Source organism: Panthera pardus, unplaced genomic scaffold, assembly GCF_024362965.1.
Source record: "Panthera pardus isolate Hobbes unplaced genomic scaffold, ASM2436296v1 HiC_scaffold_3, whole genome shotgun sequence".
In the NCBI taxonomy this organism is placed as follows: Eukaryota; Metazoa; Chordata; class Mammalia; order Carnivora; family Felidae; genus Panthera; species Panthera pardus.
In genome coordinates, this window is record NW_026526876.1 from 12,485,583 (window position 1) to 12,504,242 (window position 18,660).

At 56.8% G+C, this 18,660-nt stretch overlaps 1 protein-coding gene and 1 long non-coding RNA gene across 4 annotated transcripts in view; one reads left to right on the plus strand and one right to left on the minus strand.

Moving 5' to 3' along the window:
* ANKFY1 (ankyrin repeat and FYVE domain containing 1) overlaps positions 1-18,660 on the plus strand; it is a 79,386-nt gene that overhangs the window by 57,488 nt on the left and 3,238 nt on the right. For all 3 annotated transcript variants that reach the window (XM_019413813.2, XM_053892251.1, XM_019413812.2), the window contains exons 11-23: positions 1,825-1,922; positions 4,387-4,594; positions 5,485-5,583; positions 5,768-5,921; positions 6,521-6,689; positions 7,440-7,558; positions 8,410-8,566; positions 9,203-9,403; positions 10,807-10,983; positions 15,546-15,693; positions 16,154-16,244; positions 16,549-16,673; positions 17,974-18,120. In XM_019413813.2, coding sequence (XP_019269358.1) covers positions 1,825-1,922; positions 4,387-4,594; positions 5,485-5,583; positions 5,768-5,921; positions 6,521-6,689; positions 7,440-7,558; positions 8,410-8,566; positions 9,203-9,403; positions 10,807-10,983; positions 15,546-15,693; positions 16,154-16,244; positions 16,549-16,673; positions 17,974-18,120 — 1,893 coding nt within the window. The remainder of the gene's footprint in view (positions 1-1,824; positions 1,923-4,386; positions 4,595-5,484; positions 5,584-5,767; positions 5,922-6,520; positions 6,690-7,439; positions 7,559-8,409; positions 8,567-9,202; positions 9,404-10,806; positions 10,984-15,545; positions 15,694-16,153; positions 16,245-16,548; positions 16,674-17,973; positions 18,121-18,660) is intronic.
* On the minus strand, positions 612-2,669 carry LOC109246062 (uncharacterized). Its single transcript, XR_002071199.2, has 2 exons — positions 1,568-2,669; positions 612-833 (listed from the first exon to the last, which is right to left on the minus strand). It is a non-coding gene; the product is annotated as an uncharacterized LOC109246062 (long non-coding RNA).

The window sequence follows — 18,660 nt, forward strand, 5'->3', positions numbered from 1 at the left end:
ACCGACTGCGCCACCCAGGCGCCCCAAGAAGTTAATAATTTAACTAAAGGTCAAGTTAAAGATTTTTTTAAAATTTGTTTTTGAGGGAGAGAGAAAGCGTGCACATCCACGACCAGGGGGAGAGGCAGAAAGAGGGGGAGACATAGAATCCGAAGCAGGCTCCAGGCTCCGAGCCATCAGCACAGAGCCCGACGCGGGGCTCGACCCCACGAACCGTGAGATCGTGACTTGAGCCGAAGTCGGACGCTTAACTGACTGAGCCCCCCAGGCACCCTACTGATTTCTGATTTAATCGGGGCATCACATTATATAAGAAATTGGTTCTTTGATATTTAGGACTTGAACGTTAGGTTCTCACAGATCGGGTTTTTACAGAAGTGTGGCATGTACTTGGAAAGAAGCATCTTTTCATTGTGGGTGCACCGTGCTCTGTTTATGTGCGTGCATCAGGCTTGTTCGTCATGCTGTGTGAATCATACACAGTAACTGACTAACTTTTGGACTGCTTGACCTGTCAATTTTGGGAATATATTAAAATTCTTCATCGTGGTTATGGGTTTATCTGTTGTCTTGCTAGTTCTGTCAATACTTTGTTCTTTGAGTTTTAGAACAAGTTCAGGGTTATTTTTCCTCTGTTCCATTTTTCAGTATGCGTAGAATGGCTGGCCTTAGTCCACTGTTCCTCAGCATTTCTTATGTGTTAGCAGTCGAAGGTCACCTTTGTTCGATAGGGAGGCCATGTTTACGTCTTGTGTGTGCCAGAAGGACTATAGGGCGCTTGTTAGGGTCTCTGAGTTAGGATGGCTCATGCCTGGGGTGGAGTCACACTCTCCCTGAGAGAGAAGGGAAAACAGTATGAAAACAGTGTTTGTCCCATTTCTTTACCTATGTTATGTCCTGGAGTTTAATTTGAGTTTTCAAATAGCATAGCTTGGGACACCTGAGTGGCTCAGTTGGTTAAGCGTCTGACTTCAGCTCGGGTCATGATCTCACAGTCTGTGTGTTCGAGCACCGCATTGGGCTCACTGCTATAAGCACAGAGCCTGGAGCCTGCTTCAGATCCTCTGTCTCCCTCTCTCTCTCTGCCCCTCCCCCACTCGCTCTCTCCCTGTCCCTTTCTCTCTGAAAAATAAATACATATTAAAAAAAAAAATTCAAAGAGCATAGCTGTAGAACATGATACTTTGTATGTATCCAAAAAGGAAGAGGATTTTAATAGACACTGCCTTGGGGCTAAAACCATTTCACGAGGGAAAGAAGAAGAGAATTTTGCTTCTTTCTAAGATTCTTGTTTATAAGACAATGCTAAACAAAACATTTCTAAGCCAAGAACAGATACGTTTCAGGCCTTAGGAATAAAAGGACATTTTCTGGTAGAACATCAGCTCACAAGGTCTTCAAAGTGGCCATTCTAAGCCCAGAGGTTCCCAGACAGCTGCCCCCCCTCCCCCAGACATTTGGCGACATCTGTAGACATGTTTGCCTATTACAGCAAGCTCGGGGATGCCGTTGGCATCTAGTTGTCGTACAGTGTGCCGGACAGACCCCTGACAACAAAGCGCTCTACCTGGCCCAAAACGTCAGGAGCGTTGCTGTTGAGACCTTGGCGGGAGACGTAGCTTCCCTCTGGTCCTGGTGGCGTCTGGAGGACAGGTCTGGGAAGAGTGCACGTCCCCTGACGGCCAGACCAAGCCTCTGCTCCTCCCAGGCCCATGCAGTGTCTGCGTCCACCTGTAGAGAGGGCCTGTGTGGACTTCCCACGTGGGCTCGTCAGTTGTGGACGGTGGCGAGGAAGGGCTTGTGTCTCTGCTCGTTGTCTCCCAGGGAACTGCTTGCTACAGCGGGCGGCCGAAGCCGGGAACGAGGCAGCGGCTCTTTTCCTGGCAACCAGTGGAGCCCACGTCAACCACAGAAACAAGTGGGTAAGTGTGACGCCGCAGCCCTGTGGTCTGTGGAAGGAGTGGCAGTGGTGGATGTGTAGGGAAAAAAAGCGTCTGTTTTTTAGTTTGTGTTACATGCACTTGGTGAAAAAGCCAGGGCGAAACGGGTGTTTTATCCCCAAATATTGGTTGGTTGATTCATTCAGCAGCCGTTTGCTAAGCATTTGTGGAACGGCGGGTCCTAAAGTAGATCCTGTGGACCTGGTGGTCTAGTAGAGAGTAACAGGCACGTGCACAGAAACTGGCCACAAATGCATCTCCGTTATTTACGCGCTTTGCGTTTGGAGTCTGCTCTGTGAGTGCGGGTTTAGTCTGTGTCTCGGGGTGGGACCGCACGCTCTGCTCGCAACAGGGCCTCGGGGTGAGGCCCCTTCTCATCTTGCCCTGCGTGATCTTAGGCTTTGTGAGCTTCTGTTTCCTCATTTGTGAGGTGGGCTTCATGCTGATGTCACGGGGTGCGGATTAGCACGCTCTCTGGGACGCTGGAGACCACGTGATGTTGTTTTCACTTTGCCATTTTCATGTAGGGAGGCTGTGCTTGTCCGTGAGGTCACATTTATTTCGTGTCTACTTTGTGTTAAGAGCCTTGAGGATATCAGCCCTTTTAACCTGAGAGTGGATCTGGACGTTTTTGGCACCCACAAATCCCTCATTTCGGGGCAGAGAACATTGAGGTTCCAGGAGGCTCCGTGGCTCGAGAGGCAACGGGGCCGGTATTAAGACTCGGGTCCTGGGGCGCCTGGGTGGCGCAGTCGGTTAAGCGTCCGACTTCAGCCAGGTCACGATCTCGCGGTCCGTGAGTTCGAGCCCCGCGTCAGGCTCTGGGCTGATGGCTCGGAGCCTGGAGCCTGTTTCCGATTCTGTGTCTCCCTCTCTCTCTGCCCCTCCCCCATTCATGCTCTGTCTCTCTCTGTCCCAAAAATAAATTAAAAATGTTGAAAAAAAAAATTAAAAAAAAAAAAAAAAAGACTCGGGTCCAGGGTGGAAGGGTGCATGTGGTCTTAGCTGCGCCGGGAAGGCAACGGGCAGTCGGCCTGAACGGGAGACCCACCGAGGTGTCTCGAAGCACAGGGAGATGGCAGCCCGCTCCCCCCACCATTAAACCCGCTCACCTCTGTGCCCCTGCATCTGCACACAGCCTGCTCTCCAGCCGCGTGGCGTGTCCGAGTGCAGTGGTGGCCTTCTTGACTTTGCTTCTGCCATCATGTGTCTCTGTGTCTCTGTCTCTTCCTGCATCGTCATGTGCCTGCTGTCCACTCCTGATAGCGCACAGTCATGCCCTGTGCCCCAGCTTTACAAAATCCTTTCTGGAGCTCACACGGTCTGCCAGCTGTCCCTTGTCTGGTGCCCTTTGTAGCAAAACTGGGAGAACCCTAAGATGCGCCAAGAGAGACCCGCCTTGAAAGCAAGTGAGCGTGACATTGGAGAAGGGTCTGGAACGCTGGTTGAGTTCTTTGGACTTAATCCTGTGGGAAGAGAAGACCCACGTGAAGGGTTTTGAGTAGACTGGCGGTGTGGTCATTTGAGTTGAGAGAGCCTACTGGGAAGCTGGCGGGTCGGGCGCACCACTGAAGTCGAGGCCGGGGCCCCTGAGAGTCATCTGGACCAGGAACGACCTGTCCTGACCTCAGACGCTGAATCTGGCGGCACAGAGACCGCGTGCAGAGGAGTTGCGGAATTGCACTCCTACCGGCTGTGGCTTTCAGAAGCAGGGGCCGCAGAGGTGGGGAAGCTCTCGGGCCCACAGAGGGAGAGAGGATTTTGCCAGGAGGAGGGACTGCCTTGGGGACAGTGATTTCCATGATGTTCTTTAGGGGGGGATAGTTGGGCAGTGGGGGCAGGGCACGAGAGGAAACTTGTCACATACGTTCCTGTCCTTTTGAATATGGAATCAAGTATGCGTAAGGCCAACCTGAAATGTTTTTAATTTTAAGAAGTGCGAGAAGGAGGTCTTGATGAGAGTTCAAGATGGGGCTGACGTGAGCCGGTCAGAAAAACCGGTGGGGAAGGGGGCCACAGGGGCGTGGTGGTCAGACTGGTGGCTCTGTCACCGCAGGGCTGCGGTCCCGGCTCTTCCGGCCTCCGTGGGGCTTATTTCAGTGGCGCTTGGAGGTCGTCTGTTGCTGTCGTTTAATTAGTTGTGTCTATAATTAGCAAGATAGTTACAAACACAAAGTGAAGGGTGGCTAATTAAGAAGGTCATCGGACAACAGGAAGCACAGGGCTGTTTGGAGGGCACAGGGGAAGACATTAAAGAAACAAAGGGCGATGGCACAGGGATGGGAGGGACAGACCAGGCGTGTGACGAGTCACAGCCGGGGACAGGATGGGCCCAGGGCTGTGGCTGCCCCGGGGACCTGGGTCTCAGCACACAGGCTGTCTTCAGCCCTCTGACGGAAACTCCCGGCACGAGTGTGCCCTGAGTGGGCCGTTTGCTTCCGTCCAGGGAGAAACCCCGTTGCACACGGCCTGTCGGCACGGGCTGGCCAGCCTCACCGCGGAGCTCCTGCAGCAGGGGGCCAACCCCAACCTGCAGACCGAGGAGGCCGCGTCCCCGGCCGGCTCAGGGGACGGCGTCTACCTGCAGACACCATTGCACATGGCGATTGCCCACAACCATCCGGACGTGGTGTCTGTCATCCTGGAGCAGAAAGGTAGGGAGCTGGGGACCGCCTCTCTCCTTGACCTTGAACAGTAGGTGTCGAGTCGTCAGTTGCGGAGTTGATGCTCCTTCCAGCTGTGAGTTTTCTTACTGCAGATCCTCTCAGGTCAAACCGGAGAAGCACGCAGTCTGGCTCCTGATGGCTGTGTTTCCCCGTGTACGTTTTCAGGATGGGGCCTGCCCGTTCCGGCTCTTAGGTTATGGTGTTAGAGCCTTGGGCTGCTTTCTCTCTTATGCTGGGTGTTTTCCCAGAGCTTTGCCTCGGCGTGAGCAGTGTCCAGGGACGCCCCGGCCGCAGGTCCCGCACGAGCTGGTTGGTGCTCCGTGTGCCTCAGTCTCCCTGGCAGGCGGGCCAGGGGAGCCCCTGGACGGGGAGGCCCGCTTCCCTCAGGAGGTCATCCCCGGGTTCTCCTCTTTCCTGCCCTGAAACCTGTCTCACTGTTGCCTGCGTCCTTGTCAAGGCCAGCAGTTTTTAGCAGCGTGCTTGTGGACAGAAGTGGGACTCTGGATAGAATGTACTTTTTTCTTAGTCCTCCCAGCAGTTGTAAGGTGGTAGGAGTTACGCGTCAGGAGAACGTTGCTGGGTGTTGTTTTGAGCCTCTTGTCAGCAGTCAGGTAGCATGTGTGTGTTTTCATAGCAGCGTTTTCCTTTTGAGAAGGTACAGTACCTTAAGCTTTAAAACCCTTATTTTCCCCATAAGCTTTGCTCCAAAACACCAGGTTTCTGGCTTCCACTCCCCACCAGATTTATGAATTCTCTTTGTGGACAGGTGATTGTGTTACAGCCAGTCAGCTGGAAAGTGAACTCTTACTGTCTTGAGTTCTTTAAATGTGATCCGTGGGATGGTGAAATCCAGTGTTCTTTTCCTTAAAACATTTTAGCTAATGCGCTTCATGCTACCAACAACTTGCAAATCATTCCGGATTTCAGCCTCAAGGATTCCCGAGACCAGACTGTGCTGGGCCTGGCGTTATGGACCGGTAAGGGGAATCGGAGCTGCCCAACTCTGGGCAGAGGGGAGGGGCGGGGAGCGTGAGGGCTGAGCCTGTTCCACCTGGTGGAAAACCGGCCTTGAGAAGTCGAGGGGGCGTGTTCGTTGCAGGGACACGTTGAGGGAGTGGGAAGCGCTGAGCCTGTGTCCGTTGGGGCCTGTCTGTTTCCCAGGCATGCACACGATCGCAGCCCAGCTGCTGGGTTCCGGCGCTTGCATCAATGACGCCATGTCGGACGGGCAGACCTTGCTGCACATGGCCATGCAGCGGCAGGACAGCAGGAGCGCGCTCTTCCTCCTGGAGCACCAGGCAGACATAAACGTCAGGTGGGTTGGGACCGCCCTCTCTGCCGCAGCACCCCAGCCATCTCGTTGACCTGTGGGGTGGCGACTCCTGCACATACCGCGCAAAGCTCATTAAAAGAACAGTCTAGAAGCAGTTGTTCACATGGGGATTTCGTATATGACCGAGAACATTCCAACAAATGAGCTGTCAAAAAGGCTTGCGGGGAAAATGCGGAGTTAAGTTGCTGTTGGTTTTGTGTTCTCAAAAGGAACATATCTTTATCTCCAACGTCAGGTGACCCTGAATGACTGAGTGGTAAAAGAAGGGTTTTGTCATGTGGGCAGCTGGGGTGGCGTTTTATGGAGATGCTGCTGGGAGCAGCTGTGTGCTCGAGAGCTTTCGGCACCCTTGGGAGGGGCTGGTCAGCTGTCTTCCTGGTGCAAGAAGGGGCACGGCTCTATTTCCTAAGAGGCAGGCGGGGCAGATGCTACCGACAGGCCGAATCGCCGTGAAAGCACATTAGCGTGAGTGAAGGGGTTTGGGGGACCCGGTGGGTTCTGGCGTCTGGGACGCCCACAGGGGCAGGGTTCTCATCCGAGTCCGGCTACGGACGTGCGTCTAGGCGTGCATGTCCTCGCAGGACTCAGGATGGGGAGACGGCCCTTCAGCTGGCCATCAGGAACCAGCTCCCACTCGTCGTGGACGCCATATGCACGCGTGGAGCGGACATGTCCGTGCCAGATGAGAAGGGGAACCCCCCGCTGTGGCTCGCGCTGGCGAACCATCTGGAGGACATCGCGTCCACCCTGGTGAGACCAGCTCAACCTTAGCCTCTGTTTACAAGTGGGGACGTGTCGTGTCAGAGACTCGTTTGGTGTCTGCAGAGTGGTGGCAGAGCGAGAGGTCTGCGAGCCGCAACCTGGGTCGGGGGCGAGCAGTTGAAAGTCCCGTGTAAGACACTGGGGAGTTCAGCGTCCTCTTGGCCAGCGCTGGTTTTTAGGCTGTCTTTGTGGGAACTGCCTCCAAGCAGCCAGAGAGCGGAGGCGTCTCCCCAGGAGTCTTCTCCTGAGAGGGTACCTGGTGTGGGCTGCCCTTGCTCTCACCACGGCGATAAGTCCCCAGACCTCTGGTTTGCCTCCCTTGCTCAGAGGACAGGCCCCAGGAAGGCCTCATTGAGCTTTTCTGAGATGACGTTAAGGGATCGTGCATCTGTCACGGGATGACCTTTTCACTGCAGGTGTGTTGCCAGGGGCGGGGTGGCTGGTGTTTTCTGTCCCTCCTGGGCCACGGCTCTCGAGGACGAGGACGCTGATAAACCTATCTGTCTCGTATTTCCCAAACCCGTCCCACAGGACCTGCTGTAAGAACTTGCACAGAGCACGTTTTAATGAGTGTTTGTAGGACTAACGAATGATACAGGTTAAAGTAATCGGCAGCCAGTTACCACTGTATCGTGCCTGAAACAATGCATGTGATGGGGTACATAGAGAGTTCAGAGATGGTAATAAAATCTTTGACTTTACTGGGCAGTCTTTGTGAGTAACGTGTGTTTTCTGCAGGTCAGACACGGTTGTGATGCCACGTGCTGGGGCCCAGGGCCGGGCGGCTGCCTTCAGACACTCCTGCACAGGGCCATCGACGAGAACAACGAGTCTACTGCCTGCTTTCTTATTCGCAGGTCTGAGAGGCCCACATGTCCCTTCGTGCCTTCTTACTGCGGCCAGCCCTCCTCTCATTTCATCCGGCTGCAGTCCTGGCAGGCCCGGCAGGCCTTGGCTGGTCTGACTTCCCCGGCTAAGGCTGTCAGGGGTCACTGCCCTGTCAAGCCAGCCGGTTAAGGGAACTTGAGTCGCTTGCGAGGAGAGGGGCTTGTGTGCCCATGTAACAGAGACAGGAAGTTGAGCCAGCTTCCTGCTCGGGGGGCCACAGAGGCTCCCGTAGTCCATTCAGATCAGTCGACACAGTGCAGCCAGGAGGCCGGGGTGGAGGAAACCAGATGGCCTCTGCAGGACCCCACCTAGTGCATGAACCCCGGGAGGCCCATGGCTCACCCAGAGGGAAGCATGTGTGGAAGGGACCTTTAGAGCAGTGCTTCTCAAAGGTTATTGATGTTTTACTTTTTCACTTTAATTTTTTTAGAGAGAGAGCAAGCACGAGTGGGGGGAGAGGAGTAGCGGGAGAGAGAGAAAATCTTAAGCAGGGCTTGATCCCACAGCCCTGGGATCATGACCTGAGCTGAAATCAAGAGTCAGACGCTCAACTGACTGAGCCCTCCCCCCGCACCCGGCACCCGTTTCTCAAATTTTAAATGCATACGAATCTCCGGGGGAGCTTTTAGGAGTTCTGCTGCCCAGGCTGCCCCCAAGACCGAAAAGGAAACCCAGGGGGGTGGGGCCCAGCGTTCCGTATCCGGGGGCAGCAGCATTTCTGTTGGATTGTGTGAGGCCGCTGCTGTGACCTTTATCAGCTTGCCCTCGGCTGCCTCGGGAGCCTGCTCTTGAGGCCTGCCTTTCATCCCCCTGCTTTCAGCGGCTGCGACGTGAACAGTCCCAGACAGCCCGGTGCTGATGGAGAAGGGGAGGAGGAGGCCAGAGACGGGCAAACGCCCTTGCATTTGGCAGCTTCCTGGGGGCTGGAAGAGACGGTGCAGTGTCTTCTGGAATTTGGTGCCAGTGTAAACACGCAGGTACGGAGAGTTTCCTTCTGGGGAGGTAGATGCTGAGCCCAGAACTCGGGAAATCTCCGAGGGCCGGGGGCCTCGCAGGCTCTGGGTCCTGGGCCCCGGCTTGGCCACACGTGGGGCTAAGGGACACACGGGGGGAGCGACTTCCTCTGGGTCGTGCAGCCTGCCCAGGAATTGTAAGGGTTTCAGGTGAAGACTCCCACTTTGTGCCTTTGTTCTTTCTGTAGCACGAGAAGGATTTCTTCAGTCAGCTTTTCTTTGCCTTTTATCTCCGTTGCTCATGTGTTTCCACTGAGTTTGTCCTGGTCTCCAGCTGAGCACTGTGTTCAGTTGAGCCCCTGTGAGTTATGTGTCCTGGCCTGTGCGGGATGACATTTGCTGCCCTGCAGCCAGAGAGGAAGTGGGGTAACTCAGAGGCGGGCTGACCCCGCGTCTTCTAAACGAAGTGTGTCTGTGCCCCGCGTCACTGGAGCATGGGGTCGTGACAGCGGCCTGCAGTCTTCTCTGGGCCTGGCCTCTTTGAAAGTTCATTTCCAACACAAGGTGGCAGCATTGAATCCCAGAACCCGGTTCCGTCCGAAAGTTCGTCTCCTTCGTGCTTCTCCCAGGTCCCCTTTCGTTTGTGCCTTGTCCCCACAGGATGCGGAAGGAAGGGCACCTGTCCACGTGGCCATCAGCAACCAGCACAGCGTCATCATTCAGTTGCTGATCTCCCACCCTGACGTCCGCCTGAGCGTCCGCGACAGACAGGGGCTGACCCCCTTTGCCTGCGCCATGACGTACAAGAACAACCGGGCGGCCGAGGCCATCCTGAAGCGAGAGCCTGGGGCTGCCGAGCAGGTGAGGGACCCGCACCCGGTGCCCTGCCTGGCGCCCGAGCTCAGCAGGACCTGTTACGTGGAGACCAAACAGAAGCCCCCTGCCACACGGGTCCCTCACACGTGAAGACCTTCGTGTTGAAATTACACTCCCTTCCCTTGAGGTCTGGCCGTTCAGATGGCCTGTCGGTACCTGTGAGATTTGGTGCTCTGCCCTGTGTGCCTGCGCGTGGTGGTGCCACACGCACGGGGAGGTTGCAGGTGGCCCTGCCCTGGCCGAGGAATTCTGTGGTGTCGTACGTGACGTCGTGCGTGCCTCTGCCCGGTCTCAGGGCCCTAGGAGTGAGTGTCTTGCCAAGATCTGAACGGGGCTCGGGCTGTTGCTGTGACGTCGGGGCATCTCTCTGGGGGGAAGGTGTCTGAGGACTTGTCATCGTCCGGCTGAGCAGGCTCGGGCCTGACCTTGTCGGTGGGTCTCCAGCGGGTGCTGGGCCTGGCTGGTGACCTGCTGCCCTGGGGGCGGGGTGGGTGGGACGTGGCCCCTCCGCCCCGGCCCCCGGCAGGTCCGAGGCGGGACTGGGGTCTCTGTTGGCCTGGAGAGCACCGCCAAGTTCACGAGTAAGCCCCCGATGACAGTGATGTGGAACCAAGCGAAATCGTCTCCAGCACCGGCCTTTGCGTGGGACGGACCTGTGTGGCTGCTGGCCTCACCCCTGCTCGGGTGGTGTTGGGTGCTGTCTCGCGCCCCGTGTGACACGGGCCCCGTAGCCGAGAGTCCTTGGGAGACATGCTGCTTGTGTCGGTCAGCAGCCCGTGCTGGGGTTGCACGCGTGTGAGGCGTGGGTGTGGGGTGCTGCTGCCCCTCACGGCGCCCCGCGTGCTCACACTGACCCACAGCTCCCGTCTGCCCCGTGTCCGCGGAGCAAAGTCTGCAGCATACGGCTGGCCTGTCCCCCACAGTGTGTCGTCTCCTGCAGCTCCGTAAACGGGAAACTTTCCAAAACCGCTCAGGGGTCAGGCTGGTGTTGCAGTTGTGGCTCCAGGGTGCTGGGTGCTTGTCCCGCCAGAGCGGTGGGGGGCGGGGGGGCGGGGGGGCTCCCAAGGCGGGTCTCCGCCTTTGCCTTTCCTGGAGCACCCCTTCCTCCTTCCGTCCCGCACGTGGTCTCTTTCTTAACTTTCCGAATCCATACTTTCTGCTGCCGGAAGATGCCAGGGCTCCCTGTCCCCTGCCAGGGGGGTGTGGCCATGCACACGTAGTCGGGCACACGCGTGTGCAGACAGGGTCTGTCGTGTGTGTGTGTGGTGTGTGTGCCGTGTTGGGTATGGGGAGGGAGCCTCCTGGAGCCGAGGGGCGGCCACACTGGCACGTCTCCCGTGGCCAGCACAGCTCACAGGTGCTCAGCAGGCTCCCGCTTATTGCCTTAGGTGGATAACAAGGGCCGGAATTTTCTTCACGTGGCAGTCCAGAACTCTGATATTGAAAGCGTCCTGTTCCTGATCAGCGTCCAGGCTAATGTGAATTCCAGAGTCCAGGACGCCTCCAAGCTGACCCCTTTGCACCTTGCTGTCCAAGCAGGTTCAGAGATTATCGTCCGCAACCTGGTAAGTGTCCCCGAAACGTTGCCTGCAACACGTGGACCGCCCGTGTCGTGGTGCGTGCGGAAGCTCTCGTCATAGGTGTTGGGCCAGGTTTTGTGCGAGGCCAGCACGACTGTGGGGAACTAAGCCAGTGCCCTCGGGGAGAGCAGCTGTGTCGGTGGGCAGGGTGTCCTCAGAGCCCAGCAGGCAGCTTGTGCGGGCAGGTGCTGGCGTGAGGCCTCGAGGGAAGGCAGGACTTGGGTGGCCGAGGCCGGCCCGGGGCGCCAAGGGAAGGGAGGCCCACCTCTGTCGTCTGCGTCCTGCGCTGGCCGCCAGGGGCTCTCGCGTCCACCGTTGGAGGTAGAATTGACCTGTAACGTTGTATCAGTTTTAGGTGCGCATCATAGGGTTTCGATGTTTGTATGTGCCGCAAACCGATCACCACAATACGTCTATTTAATACCCGTCACACGCGTGGTTACAAAAGATTCTCTCGTGAGGAGGATTTTTAAGATTTACTCTTAGCAGCTTGCAGATGTGCAATATGGTATAATTAACCGTGTTACCGTGCTGTATGTTACGTGCCCAGGACTTAACATATTTTATAACTGGAAGTTTCTCCCTTTTGTCCCCCTTCACCCATTTCACACCCCCTGCCCCCAGGGACCATCAGTCTGTTCTCTGTATCTAGGAGTTTGGTTTTTTGGTTTGCTTTTAAGATTCCACAAAGAAGTGCGATCACGTGGTATTTTTCTTTCTCTGTCTGGCTTATTGCACTTAATGGAATGTTCTCAAGGTCCATCCACGTCGTTACAAATGGCAGGATTTCATTCTTTTTTATGGCCGAATAATATCCCATTTTGTGCACGTGCCACATCTTTGTCCACTCATCCATCCACCGGTGGACACTTGGTTTGTTTCCATATCTTGGCTGTTGTAAATAACGTGGCAGTGAACACGGGTGGGGGGGCAGACAGCTTTTCAGAATGGTGGTTTTCCAGCGACGTAGGACACGCGTGGGCCCCAGAGCCCTTGCCCCCCGCCCGCCGTGGCCTGCAGTCTGTGGCCTGGCGCAGGCGGGCTGCGGCGTGGGCTGGGGGCCGGGCAGTGAGGGGCGGGGCTGCAGGACCGGCCTGAAGTGGACGGGCCGTCGGTGCACCCTGGGGCGTCCCAGCTGTGCAGCGCGAGGTGGGGTTCCGGCCCCCAGACTCCGGAGGCGGCTCCCTCTCGCGGAGGTCAGAAGCAGGCCCAGGTTGTCAAAGTTAAGGTGGTGGCTGGGTTGGTTGGCTGGTTTGTGTGACAGAAAAGGTGTTTTAAAGCTTTTTTACAGTATACGCGGTAAGCTTTCTTCTCTATCAAAAAAACGACAACAGTGTTTTTCCTTTGGATGAACACGTAGAAGTGGAGTTACGGGATCGCATAGTTGTTCTGCCTCTAACGTGTGGAGGAGCCTCCACGCTGTTCTCCAGTTTGCGCTCCCACCAGCGGCGCACGACGCTCCCTGCCCACGTCCTCGCTCACGGTCAGACTTTCTCGTGTTGTGGGTTCGGTCATTTTGAGGTGACAGCTAACCGTGGTTTTGGTTTGCGCTTCCCTGATGATGAGCGACGGGGAGCATCTCTGTCGCGTGTCTGTCGGCCGTCTGTGTGTCCTCTCTGGAGGAACGTCTGTCCAGTTCTTCTGCCTGTTGTTAAATTGTATTTGGTGGGGTTTTTTGCTGTTGAAATGTATATAGAGAGAGATTGAGAGAGAGCCAGAGAGAGAGAGCGTGTGTGGGCGCATACAAGCAGGGGAGGGGGAGAGAGAGAAGCCCAAGCAGGCTCCACGCTCTGCACAGAGCCCAGTGCAGGGCTTGATCCCACAACCCTGGGATCACGACCTGATCCGAAATCAAGAGCCGGATGCCTAACCGACTGAGCCCCCCAGGTGCCTCTGTTTTTTCGTTTTTGTTTTTGTTTGCTATTGAGTTGCAGTGAGTTATGTATTTTGGCTATTAGCCCCTTACCAGATACATGATTTGCAAATATTTTCTTCCATTCAGTAGATTGTGCCTTTTCATTGTTAATGGTTTCCTTTCTTGTGCGGAAGCTTTCTAGTTTGTGGCCCCACTTGCTTATTTTTGCTATTGGAGTCAGATCCAAAAAATCACCACCAATGCTGATGTCAAGGAGCTTACCACTCTTAATTCTCAAAAGCAGAAAGGTGTAGGAAAGTTTTCACGTTTTACAAAGGAGAAGATGTAAGGTCAGAAAGAATCCCCGCCCCCCCAGACTATGAGGGAGTCGGTAGCGTGGCTGGGATTTTAGCCACTTCTGCTTGACTCCAGAGCCTGCCTTTTCCCAGAGGACATGCTGCCACCGGGCAGGGGAGCGGTCTGAGCCAGGATGCGGAGCCTGGACAGTGCGTGTGGTGTGCTTTCACCAGAAAAGTGGTTGAAATTTGGGGAGAGTGTAGGAGATGTGGTTGGAGAGGCGGGTGGGGACCAGATTGTAGAGGGTGGCATTTCAGAGCCAGAACAGTGAGCAGCCTTCATCCTTCCAGCAGCGGAGAAGCCAGAGCGTGTCCAGAGCTACGGGCCTGGCGTCACCTGGCTGGCTCCTCAGTGCCGTGGTTGCTGGTGTCTCCTGTCAGCCCCAGGACGTGCTGCACAGCTAGCCTTCAGGGCGCTTGACCTACTAAATGATATTTACTTATTAAATACATAAAAATTTATTTTTTATTATTTTTAATTTTTATTTATTTTTATTTTTTAATTTTATTTTATTTGTTAGTTATTTTATTTATTTGTTTATCTATTTATCTATTTATTTATTTTTAAATGTTTATTTTTGAGAGAGAGCAATGGAGGGGCAGAGGGAGAGGGAGACACAGAATCCGAAGAGGCTTCAGGCTCCGAGCTGTCAGCACAGAGCCCGACACGGGGCCCGAACTCACACACTATGAGATCATGACCTGAGCCGAAGTCGGACGCTTCACCGACTGAGCCCCCAGGCACCCCTATTTTGTATTAGGAAAGCTCTCTGCCCAATGGGGCGGGGTGGGGGGGCTTGAGCCCCCAACCCCACGGCCGAGAGTCCATGCGCTAGTGATTGAGCCAGCCAGGTGCCCCTCTGCCATTTTTGTTTTTGAAAAGTACTTTTTCAGAACGCTTTATGACTCGTTACGTGTTAGAGCTGAGAGAGCATTGACCTTTGTGGTGGGGAGTGAGGGCATGGGCAGGGTCACCGGCGCAGGGGCCGAGGGGAGGCAGTGGCTGTGAGGTGGGTTGTAGAACAATTGGGTGGGGGTGGTGGGGGGGGGGGTCTGGTGGCACCAGGCACAGACTGGGTGTGAGGACCCGCCAAGGAGGTAGACGTGGGCCTCGGAGTAGTGGGGAGTCGGGCCACGTGTCCATCTCTCTGAGAGCCGAGAGGTTAGAGGGTCACGGCCTCTTCACCAAGGCTCTGCCGCTGCGTCACGAAGGCCTGAGCTCGCGGAGGGTAGGAGTCCCTAGAAACAGCCGGCCTTGCCAATAACGGCCATGCGGTTTAGTGCTGGAGCTGGGTCGTGTCGAAACAGCACCTTCACCCAGACTCCCCTCCCTGCCGGTTAGCCATCTTCGAGGTTAGCTATGATCCCCAGCACACGCGGCACCCTCGTGCCCGCGAGCACCCTCCACATGTCCTCCCGGATCTGTGTGTGGTTTCACTGGGCGCCCCGGGGTCTGGGGAGGCTGGGACCTGGAAGTCCCAGTCTGGGTGTGAACCAGAGCAGCTGACCAGTGCCTCCACTCTCCCGGGTGGCCTCAGGCCTCGGGAGAGGCACAGACTAGATTCTGTCCTGTAGCAGCTGTCTCGGAACTCTGTCAGAAAGGGGAAGGTTAAGGAGGCGGCAGGACCATGTCTGAAGGGCCTTTCTGCTTTTGGTTCTGTAATTCTTCGGTTAATTTCTGTCTTCTAAAAAGCAAAATAAAAATAGCACATGCTTATTGTGGAAAAACCGTACGCGCGTAAGGGTATAAAGCTGGTGGTGTCTCCCTTTCACCCCCAACTGGAGTGAGTGTGGTGTAGACGCTTTTACACGCCTTCAGGGAGTGTGTGCGTGTGCACACATTTCTCCCTGCAGAGGAATCACACTATCATGCTGTCTTCTGACTTGCCTGTTTTTGACTTACTGTACCACAGACCTCCTTCCACGTGAAACCATACATCTCTGTCATCCCAGTGGCCACCTGTTGTGTTGTTTGGTTGCAGTAGTTTTCATAACTGAACCTTCTGGCAACCTGGTTTTACTACCGTAAGCAGTGGACGTCTGTACGTGGAACAGTGAACTCACTGCAGTCCCGCGTGGTTTCGTGTCCTGAATCTTAGAAGTAGAGTTCCTGTGTCCTGAGGAATGGCTTTCTAACATCCTGCCGATTGCTGGTTTCCGCCTGGGTCGGGTTTTGCTGTCCCCTGCCTCCCCGGGAGTGTGTGTGAGACTGTGCTGCTCCCGGCCCTGCCGGCCAGGCAGACACGTGGGTGTCAGGAGGCAGGCAGGCTCGGGCCCCGCACGTGGGACCTTTGCTGGTTGTGCAGGGAGGCTGCTCACGTAATGAGCCTCAACAGCTTCTTGCAGGAGCCAAGGTGAACGAATTAACCAAGCACCGCCAGACTGCCCTGCATCTCGCCGCCCAGCAGGACCTGCCCACCATCTGCTCCGTCCTCCTGGAGAATGCGGTGGACTTCGCTGCTCTGGACGAGAATGGGAATAACGGTAGCTGCCAGTCATTCCCCTGTGCCCCGAGCCGAGTGCCCTGAGCAGGCCCCCCGGTCCGGAGGTGGAGGTGCCCTGCACCCGTGGGCCTGCTTCCCTCAGGGAGGCTGGCTCTCTCGCAGCAGCAGAGCTGTGGCAGGGAATGCTCTGGGCGGGGCATCTGTCCTGCCACCGACCATCCCCGGGCAGCCTCCCATCTTCGTGGTACCCCTAGAAGCCTACAGTGGTTTCCCGTAAAACCAGGAAGTCTCACCTTGGGGTAACCGTGGAAAAAGGAAGCAAAGTGTTACGAGGTTGCGTTAACGACTGAGTCTTGGGGGGTGGTGAAGACCGGACGGGATGGCTCTGTGAGTGGACAGTGGCTGCTCTGGCTGTGTCCTGTTTAGAGGGAGGTCCGTGAGCAGTTGAGATTTCCCACGTGGGCTTCCGGGCTTGCACAGTAAGAGGGTTTACTCTCCAGCTCTTCATCTCGCGGTCATGCACGGTCGGCTCAACAACATCCGGGTCCTCCTGACCGAGTGCACCGTGGACGCCGAAGCCTTCAATCTACGGTGAGCGCCTGTGTTCCGGAGCAGAGGCCTGGGCTCCGCGTCACCTAGCGTGACCCTTAGGGCTGGCGGTCACTGCGCCTCGCGACAGCCCCGGGTGCGTGCGATGCAGCTAACTGGCCACTGGGGCACTGGACCGGCTTCGGTGCCTTGGACGTTTTCATTTTGAGAAACGCTCTGTAGAAAACCTTTTATGGCCTGTTACGTGTCCTTAGCTGTGTCCGGCGTCACAGGCCCAGAGATCAGGTCTTCTGTGCGTGGTGGCCATGGCGGGTCTGTGCCTAACGTGTCCACCTTGCTCCCTCAGAGGCCAGTCGCCGCTGCACATCCTGGGTCAGTACGGCAAAGAGAACGCAGCCTCCATCTTCGAGCTCTTCCTGGAGTGCATGCCTCAGTACCCTCTGGACAAGCCGGACGCGGAAGGAAACACGGGTGTGTGATACGTGCGCGCGTATCCTGGAGACACAAGAGCTGGGCACACAGCCACGATTGAAGGGCGCTCCGTGGGTGCACGTGGCAGGTTCTGCGAGCAGCTGTCACCGCTGCCTGGGGTGGAGTCTGGCAGCGTCTGATTCGGGGCACGCGTGCGTCTAAGTGTCCCTGGTGCTGCAGAGCCGTGCCCGGGCCCAAGCAGGCCTGCCCGTCTCTCCTGACGGCCCTCCTCTCTCTGCTGTGCACCCCGCAGATGCTCCAGAAGGGGGAAGTGTGTGGTGCGTGTGTTGACGGGCTGTGAAAAAGTGGCAGGTGACAAACAGACGAGGCCCCTGTCCTGGTGCTACTCTAGCTACCCGGTCGCTGCGTTAACTTGTATGGCTTCAAGTCATTTTGTACACGTACTTCCGCATTTGTGTTCTTGTTGGATGCGCACGGCCACCCAGAAAGCTAAGCGGTGTGGGCAGTGCGTCCCGAGTTTTCACGTAAGGGACCAGCGGTGAGGCCCCGTGCTGCCGTCATGTTCCCGTTCCCTCCCCTCCTGCCACACAGAGCCTCCTTGGCCTGTGGCAGAAGCTTTGTCACCAAGGAATGTCCTGAACCTTAGCACAGGACTGAGTATTTTATCGTTCGTTCTTGGCTTCAGTACATGAATGTGTTGTTAAGCTGGCAGTGACGAGCCTGAGCCGGAGGGAGTCGGCCCAGGAGTGAGCTGGGGGCCCAGCACACCCTCCGGCCGCCGTCCGGGAGGCGGGAGGCCGACGAGCAGGCGCGTCACGTCTGTGCTTCTGAGTTGCACAGACCTGGTTCCGATCGCCTAGCTCTTTCCAGTTCCAGCAGGCGACCCTGGGTTCGTAACCTCTCTGTGCCCCTTTGCTCATCTGAAATAATAACCCTTGTCCGCCTGGACTGTTTAGAAAGTCATGAGAAGGAGTTGAAGCGTGGGGCCCAGGAGAGGTAAGCAGAAGGGCTGCCGTGGGCGTAGCGGGCGGCAGGCGGGAGGGCCTGGCCGGAGCCGGGCGCCCACGGGGTTCCCTGGGTGGGCCTCCAGATCGAGTTACGTCACGCGACAGGGGCTTTGGCCGGCCAGGCTTGTGCTGGAGGAAGGCAGGTGGGACGGCGCGTTTTTCCTTCGGTGTCTGGTCCCTGCTCTGTGGCTCTGGAGCGTGTCCCGGAGCGGGGGCCGCCCCGCGCCCCCCGTGGCGGTCAGTGGGGCTCTGCTGACGCACGTCCTGCCGCCTTCCGGCGGCAGCAGGCGGGGCTCAGGTGGAAGGAGCCCTCCCGTGCTCTTGTTTTCCAGTGCTGCTGTTGGCTTACATGAAGGGGAATGCCAACCTGTGCCGTGCCGTCGTCCGCTCGGGAGCTCGCCTCGGGGTCAACAACAACCAAGGGGTGAACATTTTCAACTACCAAGTTGCCACCAAGCAGCTTCTGTTTAGACTGTTAGGTGAGTGGCTACTTGCTGCTCATCCAGCGCAGACACGGGCACGGTGTCGGTCGTTCACGTGCCCCGGTGACCTCTGAACCCAGAATGACCCGGGCCGGCCGCTTTCCAGGGTGCTCCAGGGCCCCTGTCAGCCCCTACGTCCCGGTCCTACCGGAGGCCCATAAAGGCACCCACGCATCGGCTCGTGGGGGGGGCGGTCACCCCTCCACGGCTCTGGCCGCTCATCTGTCTGCACGCCCTGTGTGCTTCCGCGGAGCCGGGTTCTCCGCATCCTTCCGAGCGGCCTTCTGTTCCAGCCCCTGCCGGCTCCCCCTCTGTTCCCCTGTGGCGAGGAGGGTGGCACCTCGGTGGCTTGCTATTTGCAAGTGCCCTCGCTTCCCCGCGAGGCGGCCGCAGAGCGGGCTTCTCAGCCCCGTGGTCTGGGCAGAGGAGCGAGCTCTGCGATGTTGGCGTGGGTGACGTGTCCGGCGTCGCTTGGCAGACGGTCTGTAGCCCAGCCGGTGCCTGCGTGCGGTGCTTCTGTGGCGCCAGCTGGAGCCG